General features: G+C 44.5%; 1 protein-coding gene across 15 annotated transcripts in view; it reads left to right on the forward strand.

Annotated features, from left to right (window-relative positions):
* Positions 1 to 13476, forward strand: part of nav3 (neuron navigator 3) — a 639300-nt gene that overhangs the window by 139570 nt on the left and 486254 nt on the right. For 14 of the 15 annotated variants that reach the window (XM_087996953.1, XM_087996954.1, XM_087996961.1 and 11 more), the window contains 2 exons: positions 3794 to 3971; positions 11962 to 12012. In XM_087996953.1, the coding sequence (XP_087853079.1) occupies positions 3794 to 3971; positions 11962 to 12012 (229 nt within the window). The remainder of the gene's footprint in view (positions 1 to 3793; positions 3972 to 11961; positions 12013 to 13476) is intronic. The other variant, XM_087996957.1, reaches the window with a different exon arrangement.

The raw sequence follows: 13476 nt of genomic DNA on the forward strand, positions 1-13476 counted from the left end.
CTGCCATAATCTCAGTCTGCTGCAAAACAGTACAGCCAATGAGATAATTGTGAAATGTCGTTACTCCTGTAATGTAAGAAACACAGCAGCTAATTTATACACAGCAAGGTCCCACAAATAGAACAGTAATAAAGACCAGATCATCTGTTTTTAGCTTTTGGCTGAGGGATGAATATTGGTTGAGTCAGCAGTACTCCTTCAAATCGTGCTGGAGGGTCACCGAACTTCCACCAGGAAGGTTAAATGGAGCCACAGTTCAATGTCTCACTGGGAGCCTGGGAAAGAGCATTAAACACACACTCTGAGCCAGAGCAGAGGCAGCAAAACCCATCCGAAAACAGCATAAACCTCCAGACATGATAATGATCCCCCAGAAAGCAATATTTACTCACAGACTCAGTAATTACCTCAAAACTCAGCAGAAATCCTCACTGTAGCTACCCCCAACCAAACAGTATTACCCCCATAGAACAAGCATTAGCCCCTAGTCACAGTAATACCCTTTAGGACAGTATTAACCCCAGATTCAATCATTTTTCCATAGAATAATGCTAACCCCTATCACAATAACAGAGTTAACTCTGTAATATCACCAGAGAGGTGATGGCCTAGTCATTCTATTGCTGGACTATTAATCCAGAGACCTAGGTAATGTTCTGGGATCTGGGTTTGAATCTCACCACGGCAGATAGTGGAATTTAAATTCAATATAAATCAGGAATTAAGAGTCTAACGATGACCATGAATCCATTGTCAATTGTCGGGAAAAATCCATCTGGGTCACTAATGTCCTTTAGGGAAGGAAACTGCCATCTTTACCTGGTCTGACCTACATGTGACTCCAGACCCACAGCAATGATTGACTCTTAACTGCCCCCTGGGTAATTAAGGATGGGCAATAAATGGTGGTCCAGCCAGTGATGCCCTCATCCTATTAATGAGTAAAGAAACCTCCTGATAATCTGGGTATCCACCTCATTGCTTTGAGATGTCTTGAGACTGTGGAGGGTGCTAGCAAAATGCAAGTTTCTCTTCAATATCAAATAGCCTAAAGAGATGTGTTTTGAATCTGGAGTAAGAAACTGAAACAGACTTGTTTGTGCAGTCCTTAAAACGTGGGGCCGGTCTGAGCAGACACTGATTTCTCTTTACTCATTTTCTGATGCTGCTGTTTCTGTTCTCTTTCTGTAGAAAAGGATGTGACTCAGCAGAACGGACTTTACAAATAAACTTCACATGCGCCTGTTCCTATTTGTGAGACCATGTTTACTGTTGCTCATTCAATCTATTCAGAACGTGCTCACTGTACAGCACCCTCGGACTGATGTGTTACTTTCCAAAAACAACGAGGCTGCCAGACATTTGAAATTCAACTTGATGTTTCATCAGTGCTTCTGTATTTGTTTATTTTCCCTGCTATGTTTCACTGACATGTACGACTGAGCAAGTACATCAGGGATCCTGACGTTCAGATCAAATATTAAAATGAGATCCCAAATGCTCTTTCAGTGAATCTCAAAGATCCCACAGAAACAATTCAAAGAAAAGCAGAAACTAAGAATTTAGTTTGGCCACATTTGGCATGTTGTGTACAGTTCTGGTCGCCACACTATAGGAAGGATATGGAAGCTTTGGAGAGGTTGCAAAAGATGTCTACCAGGATGGGGCCTGGATTGGAGTGTATGAGCTATAAGGAGAGGTTGGACAAACTTGGATTGTTTTTGCTGAGTCTGAGGGGGAGACCTGGTAGAAATTTATAAAATAAAGAGAGGCTTCAATAGGGATAGTTGGAATCTTTAGGCAGAGATGGGTACTGCAGATGCTGGAGATTAGAGTCAAGATCAGAGTGGTGCTGGAAAAACACAGCAGGTCAGGCAGCATCCAAGGAGCAGGAAAATCAATGCATCAGAATGAAGGGCTTTTGCCCGAAACATCGATTTTCCTGCTCCTTGGATGCTGCCTGACCTGCTGTGCTTTTCCAGCACCACTCTAATCTTGACTATAATTGGAATCTTTATCCAGGGTGGCAATGTCACATACTAGTGGGCACAGGTTTAAGGTGAGAGGGGAAAATTTAAAGGAGATGTGTGAAAATGTTTCTAATACAGAAGGGAGGTATGTGCCTGGAATGTGCTGCTAGGGGGAGGTGGTTGACGCAGATACAATAGCAATACTTAAGAGGCATTTGGACAAACACATGAACAGGCAGAGAATAGAGGGATACGGACCATGGTGGGGGCAGATGGATTACTTTAGAATGACATCCTGGTCAGCACAGACATGGTGGGCCGAAGAGCCTATTCCTGTGCTGCACTGTTCGATGTTCAGGGAGTTCCACCTCACGTCCAGGCCAATATTTATCCTTCAACCAAAGGAAAGTTTGCATTTGTACCTGAAGTTGTCTGAAAGTGCTTTAAAGCTGCTTTGAATTCCAAAGAAGGTACTGGAATCAAAATATTATCAAAGGCAAAATTCTGTGGAAACTGGAAATCTGAAACAAACACAGGAAATTCTGGAGAAGCTCAGCAGGTCTGGCAGCATCTGTGGAGAGAGAGAGAGAGAGAGAATTCACTTTCTGTTCCTTTTCCACATGTTCAGTGCCTGTATTATTTTGCTTTTATGTTTGAAATGCTGTCTGTTTTGTAATGCAGTGTTTTGTAATATAACCTCAGGTTGCCAGGAAGGAGAGTGAAGATTGCTATCATTCTGTTTCTGTGCTGTTGGTTTAGTGAGAAATATTAGGCTCCAGCAATAGGGAGAATTCTCCTGCTCTTCCTCAAACAGTTCCCAGTGATCACTGACTTTCCAGGAGAGGGAATCAGAGCAGACATCCAATACTTTACATCAAAGAGACCCACGTGGTATTAAAGCAGAAAAAGCTGGAAATAGTCACCAGGTCACACAACATCAGTGGAGAGAGAAACACAGTTAAATCTTTCAGTGCAAGGATCAGGACTGGAGAGAAATAGAAATGAAATGCATTTTAATCAAGTGAAACAGGGAGAGGAAGAAGTAAAATAGATGAGCACTGTGACAGGGTGGAATGTGGGAAAAATGAACTGAGGAAAGAGCTTGTGTTACAAAAAGCTAAGGAAGGGGCAGTGATTGTACTAAAGGTAAGTTCTGTCTTCTGAAGAACAATTGAGCAGGTCAGACCAGTACTCGTTGGATTTCAGAAGAGTGGTCAGTGTCCTTTCCAAAGGTATTGGATTTTGAGGGGCTCCGACAGGGTGGTTGTAGAGAGAATGCTTTCCTTCTGGGTTAATCGAGAATCATTGGCATTGTTTCAAATAAAAGGATCTTTCATTTTACGTGACAATGAAGAAGAACTTCTCTTCAGAGAGGATCATTAAAGACCAACTCAACAAGGTCAACAAAGGAATGACTGGTCTCTGGGGGCAGGCAGGAGAATGGAGTTAAAGCTACAATCAGGTTAGCCATTGTCTTATTGAATAGTGAAGCAGGAGTGAAGCTGAATGGTCGACTCTTCTAATAGCCTTAGTTTAACATTTATCTGCAAGGTGACAGCTCTGACAAGGCGGAGTGTCTCATTGGAGGGTGAGCCTTGTGTGTGTACACCCATCCCTACAGTGGACCGCTGTCCCACACCTCAAGGCATAGAGAAGGGACAGAGAGCTAGCACAGAGCCACTCTGACATTTCCAAAACTATTTGTGTTTGCATTGAAGGAGTGATATTCCAAATCACATCTGCTTCACCTTAACACCTATCAGTGACGAAACAAAAACTGCACGCTGACGATAAGCTAAATGTGTTTGTTTCTCCTTTTGCAGAGATAAGGGATGGAAATCTAAAAGCCATTTTAGGACTGTTCTTCAGCTTGTCCCGGTACAAACAGCAGCAGCAGCAGCAATACCAGGATCTGATTGAGCTCCAGCAGCAAGTGCAGCATCAATCATTACCAGCCAGTTCAGGGAGTCCCCAGAGAGCACAGCCAGACATGCAGTCCAGGTAGGTGCTCACCACCCCCAGCTCACACCTTCACCAGGGCACTGCCTCTCTCGGAGATACCACCTTCTGGTTTTGAATCCCTTGACTCTTTTCAAAATGTGGGGCTTTTCTAAATGAAAACATGTCGTGGCTGACAGGCTGTTCTTAGCTCAACCACTGACCCAGTCCCTGAATCTACATAACCATAGCAGAGAGGACTGTTCAAAACACAGCACATTCCCCAAGAAATCCAAGTGTGAATTCAGGAGGAATCTCTTTACCCAGGGAGTGGTGGGAATCCAGAACACTTTCTGACAGGCTGTTACAGCTGCGTAGGAGGTTAGCTCCAACTATGTGACATTCTAATGAAATATACACACACAGACACAGACCCACCCCCACACACATACCCACACACAGACAGACACACAGACAGATACACAGACCCACACACACAGACCCACAAACTCACACAAACCCACCCCCATACACACACAGACCCACATACCCACACACACACAGACCCACATACACACACATACACACACACAGACAGACACACAGACCCATACACACAGACCCACAGACTCACACCCACATACACACACAGACACACACACATACACACACACACAGACCCACAAAGATCTATTGATCCACAGAGACACACATATACGATATGATCACAGTCTATACCTTGCAGCCTCATGGTAAGGTGAAGCCACAGTGAGAGTTATTCATCTTTCCCTTATCTCAGGAGGCTCTGCCCATGTTCTTTAACAGCACAATGAAACTGAAAATATTACATGGTGCCAGGGAGTGCAGTAACAGTTTGGACAAGTCTCTGTCTCTGCTTCGAGCGGGTCACAGTTCCCAGTCAGTCAGAGGCCAGGCTGAATTTTCATTAAAGATTTACAAGAAAAATATCGTGCTCTGTCTGGCCTGACTTTGTCGCCAGGAAGTGAGGGGGTCACTCCCCAGGCAGTGCATTCCAGATTCCCACCACCTACTGAGTGAAAAAGGTTTTTCCCAACTCGTCTCTGAATCTCCTGCCCGTTTCCCTAAACTACGCTCCCTTGTGGTTGACCCCTCAACGAAGGGCAACAGCTGCTCTCTACTCACCCTGTCCATGCCCCTCATAATCTTATATACCTCAATCATACCCTCCCTCAGTCTTTACTCTAAAGAAAACAGTCCAAGCCTAACTCCTCTCTCCCTGTAGCTCAATTTCTCCATCCCAGGCATCATCCTGGTGAACCTCCTCTGCACCCCCTCCGATGCTATCACATCCTTCCTGTAGTGAGGTGACTGGAACTGCACACAGGACTCCAGCTGGGGCCTGATCAATGCTCTGTACAACTCCAACAGGAGAACAGTAGATTTGTAATGATCCAGGAATCTGCCACACTTAAAACAACAATTAACTTGTCTGATTCTGTGCTGTGAACTTCGCCCAACAGTTCCTCCAAGATTAGTTGTGAATTTCACTGTTTGTTCATTTTCCCAGATGTTCTGCAGTGGTGAGTAGAGTGGGTTCTTTCTTGATTATATGTTTTGGAGATATGTCTTTTGTGTAAAGTAAAAATATAAGCCATAACTATTAATTTAACTTGGGGCAGTGTTAGTAGAGGAATAAGACAGTGTTATTTTCTGGGTCTGTAGATTGTGAAGAAGCAAAAATGGCCTTTGCAGTGATATGTACTTCTTGTCAGATGTGGGAGTTTAAAGAGAGTTTAAGGGTTACTGCGGATTATATCTGCCATAAATGCTGTTGGTTGCGAATCTTATCAGATCGAGTGGATCAGTTGGAGAGACAGATAGAAGCGATGAGGAATTTGCAACAGCAACAGTATGTGATGGATGGCAGTTATAGGAAGGGGGGAAAGTCTCAGATACAGTCACATAGATGGGTTAACTCCAGGAAGGGTGAGAGAGGTCGGCACCTAGTGCAGGAGTCTTTTGTAGGTATACCCATTTCAAACAGGTATGCTGTTCTGGAAAATGTAGGGGGTGATGGATTCTCAGGGGAACGTAGCACAAACAGCCAAGTTTCTGGTATTGAGACTGGCTCTAATGCAACAAGGAGTACGTCGGCTTCCAGGAGATCAATTGTGTTAGGGGATTCTGTAGTCCGAGGTACAGACAGATGTTTCTGTGGCCAGCAGAGAAAAAGCAGAATGGTGTGTTGTTTCCCTGGTGCCAGGATCAAGGATGTCTCAGAGAGGGTGCAGAATGTTCTCCCGGGGGAGAGGGGCCAGCAGGAGGTCATTGTCCACATTGGATCCAACGACATAGGAAGGGAAAAGGTTGAGATTCTGAAGGGAGATTACAGAGAGTTAGGCAGGAATTTAAAAAGGAGGTCCTCGAGAGTAGTAATACCTGCATTACTCCCGGTGCTACGAGCTAGTGAGGGCAGGAATAGGAGGATAGAGCAGATGAATGCATGGCTGAGGAGCTGGTGTATGGGAGAAGGATTCACATTTTTGGATCATTGGAATCTCTTTTGGGGTAAAGTGACCTGTACAAGAAGGACGGATTGCACCTAAATTGGAAGGGGACTAATACACTGGCAGGGAAATTTGCTAGAGCTGCTCAGGAGGATTTAAACTAGTAAGGTGGGGGATGGGACCCAGGGAGATAGTGAGGAAAGAGATCAATCTGAGACTGGTACAGTTGAGAACAGAAGCGAGTCAGTCAGGGACAAGGGAGGACTGATAAATTAAACTGCATTTACTTCAATGCAAGGGGCCTAACAGGGAAGGCAGATGAACTCAGGGCATGGTTAGGAACATGGGCCGGGATATCATAGCAATTACAGAAACATGGCTCAGGGATGGGCAGGACTGGCAGCTTAATGTTCCAGGATACAAATGCTACAGGAAGGATAGAAGGGGAGGCAAGAGAGGAGGGGAGTGGCATTTTTGATAAGGGATAGCATTACGACTATTCTTAGGGAGAATATTCCCAGAAATACATCCAGGGAGGTTATTTGGGTGGAACAGAGAAATAAGAAAGGGATGATCACCTTATTGGGATTGTATTGTAGACCCCCCCAATAGTCAGAGGGAAATTGAGAAACAAACTTGTAAGGAGATCTCAGTTATCTGTAAGAATAATAGGGTGGTTATGGTAGGGGATTTTAACTTTCCAAACATAGAGTGGGACTGCCAGAGTGTTAAAGGTTTAGATGGAGAGGAAGTCGTTAAGTGTGTACAAGACAATTTTCTGATTCAGTATGTGGATGTACCTACTAGAGAAGGTGCAAAACTTGACCTACTCTTGGGAAATAAGGCAGGGCCGGTGACTGAGGTGTCAGTGGGGGAGCACTTCGGGGCCAGCGACCATAATTCTATTAGATTTAAAATAGTGATGGAAAAGGATAGACCAGATCTAAAAGTTGAAGTTCTAAATTGGAGAAAGGCCAATTTTGATGATATTAGGCAAGAACATTCGAAAGCTGATTGGGGGCAGATGTTCGCAGATAAAGGGACGTCTGGAAAATGGGAAGCCTTCAGAAATGAGATAATAAGAATCCAGAGAAAGTATATTCCTGTCAGGGTGAAAGGAAAGGCTGGTAGGTACAGGGAATGCTGGATGAATAAAGAAATTGAGGGTTTGGTTAAGAAAAAGAAGGAAGCATATGTCAGGTACAGACAGGGTAGATCGAGTGAATCCTTAGAAGAGTACAAAGGCAGTAGGAGTATACTTAAGAGGGAAATCAGGAGGGCAAAAAGGGGACATGAGATAGCTTTGGCAAATAGAATTAAGGAGAATCCAAAGAGTTTTTACAAATACATTAAGGACAAAAGGGTAACTAGGGAGAGAATAGGGCCCCTCAAAGATCAGCAAGGCGGCCTTTGTGTGGAGCCGCAGGAGATGGGGGAGATACTAAATGAGTACTTTGCATCAGTATTTACTGTGGAAAAGGATATGGAAGATACAGACTGTAGGGAAATAGATGGTGACATCTTGCAGAATGTCCAGATTACAGAGGAGCAAGTGCTGGATGTCTTGAAATGGGTAAAGATGGATAAATCCCCAGAACCTGATCAGGTGTACCCGAGAACTCTGTGGGAAGCTAGAGAAGTGATTGCTGGGCCTCTTGCTGAGATATTTGTATCATCGATAGTCACAGGCGAGGTGCCAGAAGACTGGAGGTTGGCAAACGTGGTGCCACTGTTTAAGAAGGGTGGTAAGGACAAGCCAGGGAACTATAGACCAGTGAACCTGACGTCGGTGATGGGCAAGTTGTTGGAGGGAATCCTGAGGGACAGGATGTACATGTATTTGGAAAGCAAGGACTAATTAGGGATAGTCAACATGGCTTTGTGCGTGGGAAATCATGTCTCACAAACTTGATGGAGTTTTTTGAGGAAGTAACAAAGAAGATTGATGAGGGCAGAGCGATAAATGTGATCTATAGGGACTTTAGTAAGGCGTTCGACAAGGTTCCCCATGGGAGACTGGTTAGCAAGGTTAGATCTCATGGAATGAGGGAGAACTAGCCATTTGGATACAGAACTGGCTCAAAGGTAGAAGACAGAGGGTGGTGGTGGAGGGTTGTTTTTCAGACTGGAGGCCTGTGACCAGTGGAGTGCCACATGGATCGGTGCTGGGTCCTCTACTTTTTGTCATTTACATAAATGATTTGGATGCGAACATAAGAGGTACAGTTGGTAAGTTTGCAGATGACACCAAAATTGGAGGTGTAGTGGACAGCAAAGAGGATTACCTCAGATTACAACAGGATCTGGACCAGATGGGCCAATGGGCTGAGAAGTGGCAGATGGAGTTTAATTCAGATAAATGTGAGGTGCTGCATTTTGGGAAAGCAAATCTTAGCAGGACTTATACACTTAATGGTAAGGTCCTAGGGAGTGTTGCTGAACAAAGAGACCTTGGAGTGCAGGTTCATAGCTCCTTGAAAGTGGAGTTGCAGGTAGATAGGATTGTGAAGAAGGCGTTTGGTATGCTTTCCTTTTTTGGTCAGAGTATTGAGTACAGGAGTTGGGAGGTCATGTTGCGGCTGTACAGGACATTGGTTAGGCCACTGTTGGAATATTGTGTGCAATTCTGGTCTCCCTGCTATGGGAAGGATGTTGTTAAACTTGAAAGGGTTTAGAAAAGATTTACAAGGATGTTGCCAGGGTTGGAGGATTTGAGCTACAGGGAGAGGCTGAACAGGCTGGGGCTGTTTTCCCTGGAGCGTCGGAGGCTGAGGGGTGAGGTTATAGAGATTTACAAAATTATGAGGGGCATGGATAGGGTAAATAGGCAAAGTCTTTTTCCTGGGGTCGGGGAGTCCAGAACTAGAGGGCATAGGTTTAGGGTGAGAGGGGAAAGATATAAAAGAGACCTAAGGGGCAACTTTTTCACACAGAGGGTGGTACGTGTATGGAATGAGCTGCCAGAGGAAGTGGTGGAGGCTGGTACAATTGCAACATTTAAGAGGCATTTGGATGGGTATATGAATAGGAAGGGTTTGGAGGGATATGGGCCGTGTGCTGGCAGGTGGGACTAGATTGGGTTGGGATATCTGGTCAGCACGGACTGGTTGGACCAAAGGGTCTGTTTCCATGCTGTACATCTCTAAGACTCTGTGACTTTATGCTCAGACACCATATGATCCATGAGATGTGGATGAGGTGAGCTGCAATACCTTAAGCATTTATCATGGGGTTTCTGCTAAATCAGATAGGAGTCAAGGAAAGATGACTTATTGGTATAAGGTACAACTAAACCCAGTATTAGACTCCTCACACAGTGCAATGTCACAGTGATGTTTGTTCACACAACAGTACCAACATCTCCTGCAAGAATTTATTCTGGTCATATAGAAATAACAGCAGGAGACCCTTCAACCCATCATGTCTGTGTCAGTTAAAGAAAGCTAAGCCACCCTAAATCCCATCTTGCTGCATTAAGTCTGCAAACTTGTTCCCAAGTCCTTCAGTGAACATGTGAGCAGGTTTCCAATGTGCTGGCAGTTCCAGCCTTGACCGTGCTTTCAGATCGAGAGTTCCAGGTCCCCATGACCCTCTGGGTAATGAGTATTTCCTCAATGTTTATTAGAGCAATGAAACTATCCTCAGCCTCTTTGGCTCCAGGTTAAACCACCCCAGCTAATCCAATTTCTGGACATTGAGAGTTCTGATAATGGATCAGGGCTTACTATGACACTATGACACTTTTTCAATTGTACTAAACACAACTAAACCCACAGGATGGAAATGAGCAAACACGTTTGGTCAAATGTTCAGTATAAAGGCCTTGATATTCCATGACGTGGAGGAGCTGGTGTTGGACTGGCGTACAAAAGTAAAAATCACACAACACTAGATTATAGTCCAACAGGTTTATTTGGAAACACTAGCTTTCAGAGTGCTGTTCGTTCATGAGATAGCTCTGAAAGCTAGTGCTTCCAAATAAACCTGTTGGACTATAACCTGGTGTTGTGTGATTTTTAACTTTGATATTCCATGTTGTGACACCATGTTATAGTCTCAAGTTTGTCTATTAGGTATATTGGAACAGGATTAGGCCAGTCAGCCCATCAAGGTCACTGCAACGCCTCAGTAGCATTTTGACTCATTGATCTCTCCATCAAAAGGACCACAAAGTTAACAGGAAGTGGCTGCTGTGCCCATTGAGGTTGGGGAATGGAAGGTGGTGAACCGAGGAAAGGGTTAGCTAACACCAGCTTTTGGCATAGCTCTAACATTCTCCAGCTGAGGGCCAAGCAAATTGATAACCGTGATGTTGCTGTGAACACTGAGTATTAACAGCCAGAGCTTTGCTGAGTTGCCGTCTGTTTTGCTAAATGACATTTGGTTTATTTGGAACTGATTATGTGAGAATTTGGCTGACTGTATGTCTGCTGAAACCTTTAATGTTTGAATCTTATGTGAGGCAGCTGAAATATAACTGTTTTTTGTATTCTGCTTTTACCCACATATGTTTCTTTTTAAGGTTGATAGTTGGGTATTTTTATAAGTTTGTTTAACTTATTTGGTTAATGAAATATAAGTGATCATTGCAGCACAAACATCCTCCCTTCGTGGGATTTGAATTATATTTTTTCTGATATTGGAAAGAATTCCTCAAGTACTTTCACTGTCACACTGACCCTTCCACAAGCACGACACGCATGTCATAAGCTGAATTAGACTTGACAGGAGTTAAAACTGCGGTGATTCTGAGGTGCCTTGGCAAATAAAGCTTTCTGTTGAGAGCTCTGTTAATGGATCAGGGCTTACCATGACACACTTGTTCTGTGGGAGTTATTTTAAGGAAAAGCATATGTACAACCTTCCAAAGACTAGTTAAGGTTACTTAAAGTTTGGAAAGACTATAAGCTGACTTCAATTATAATTCCAATTTCTCATTAATGTTAAAGAGGGCAGAGTAATGTTACTGACCTGAGGATTTGTGGTGGACTGTACCCTTAACTGATGCTTAATATTGTGGAGCTGCTTCAGACAGCTACTGACAATGTGGTATCAGCAAATGACCTATAAGAATCTTACTCACTGCCCCTGGTGGGAAGGTCTGATATTCCCAGGTCAATCCATCTCTCCGTAACTCTGGTGGTGTTGCCGATGCCAATCTGTTCCCTGTTAGGAACCAATCATGCCACAAGACTTAGTTCTTGAGCAGAACAATTCCGTAACTCAACACCTTAACCCTGACTCAATCAAGTAGCCAACACCCTAAATTGACAGCAATAAAGGGGACAGGAATTGAGTGTTAAGAGCAAATGAATTAACTATCGATTGAGTTGCACAGTATGGCCTTATAATTTTGAGCATCAGATCATTCACATTCACCATCAGTCTGACCAGATCACTCATTGTCTACTTTTGTTCAGTGTCCTGTCACTCTAAGTTAATTATTTGTGCATTGCTGTTCTTTTAATTCTTTCAGGACTAGTTTGATGTAACTGGTCGTGTTGATAAAGTACATTTTGTATGTGATCTTTACTGTTTCCTGTCTCTTCTCTCTTGTTATACAGTCTGGCAGCCAAACATGCTGGAAGTGCAGCCAATCAGAAAAAGTCTACCAGGTCAGCTGGTAATTCTTATCCAATATCTGCTCAGTTTGTATAGATGACCTGTTTATACTCACTATAAGGGCCTTGTGTCTGATGTCAAACTGAGGAGAAGAATTATCATAGAATCCCTACAGTGTGGAAGCAGGCCATTCAGCCCATCAAGTTTATTCTGACCCTCTGAAGACCATCCCACCCAGATCCACCCATAACCTTGCATTTCCCATGGCCAGTCCACCGAAGCTGTACATCTTTTGACTGTGGGAGGAAACCGGAGCACATCCACACAGACACGGGGAGAATGTGCAAAACCCACACAGACAGTTGCCTGAGGTGGGAATTGAACCCAGGTCCCTGGCCCTGCGGGGCAGCAGTGCTAACCACTGAGCTACTGTACCACCCCAGTAGAGCATAGGTTTCTCATCATTTATGGTGAATGACTGGAGCTTTCACATAATCCACATTGTTTAGAGGCTGGGAACTTTAGGAGTGAAATTACAATTGTTTTGGGAATAAACTAGCTCCTGCATCACCATTTGGGAAACTTTCAGACCAACTGACCAAGGTCTTACCAGACCGAAGGATTGCCATTGGCATTAAAGGGTACATGTGTATCGTTGTTGACTCTGGGTGGATGTGGGGTGGGGGGGGAGTGAAATCACATCTTCCCTCTCCCCACCCACACCCTCACATCCCCTCCCCCTCCCCAACCCCCACCCACACATCCCCCTCCCCAACCCCCACCCACACCCTCACATCCCCCCTCTCCCCACCCACACCCTCACATCCCCCTCCCTCTCCCTAACCCCCACCCACACCCTCACTTACCCCTGCCCCTCCCCAACCCCCACCCATACCCTCACATCTTTTGTAGTATACATGGATTTTAGTAAGGCATTTGATAAGGTTCCCCATGGTAGGCTTATGCGGAAAGTCAGGAGGCATGGGATAGAGGGAAATTTGGCCAATTGGATAGAAAACTGGTTAACCGGTCGAAGTCAGAGAGTGCTGGTAGATGGTAAATATTCAGCCTGGAGCCCAGTTACAAGTGGAGTTCCGCAGGGATCAGTTCTGGGTCCTCTGCTGTTCGTAATTTTTATTAATGACTTGGATGAGGGAGTCGAAGGGTGGGTCAGTAAATTTGCAGATGATATGAAGATTGGTGGAGTTGTGGATAGTGAGGAGGGCTGTTGTCGGCTGCAAAGGGACTTGGATATGATGCAGAGCTGGGCTGAGGAGTGGCAGATGGAGTTCAACCCTGCCAAGTGTGAGGTTGTCCATTTTGGAAAGACAAATAAGAATGCGGAATACAGGGTTAACGGTAGGGTTCTTAGTGAGGTGGAGGAACAGAGGGATCTTGGGGTCTATGTTCATAGGTCTTTGAAAGTTGCCACTCAGGTGGATAGAGCTTGTAAGAAGGCCTATGGTGTATTAGCGTTCATTAGCAGAGGGATTGAATTCAAGAGTCGTGAGGTGATG

The sequence above is a fragment of the Chiloscyllium plagiosum genome, unplaced genomic scaffold, assembly GCF_037043375.1.
Source record: "Chiloscyllium plagiosum isolate Xiang-an unplaced genomic scaffold, Cpla_swu_hap1 HiC_scaffold_19, whole genome shotgun sequence".
NCBI lineage: Eukaryota > Metazoa > Chordata > Chondrichthyes > Orectolobiformes > Hemiscylliidae > Chiloscyllium > Chiloscyllium plagiosum.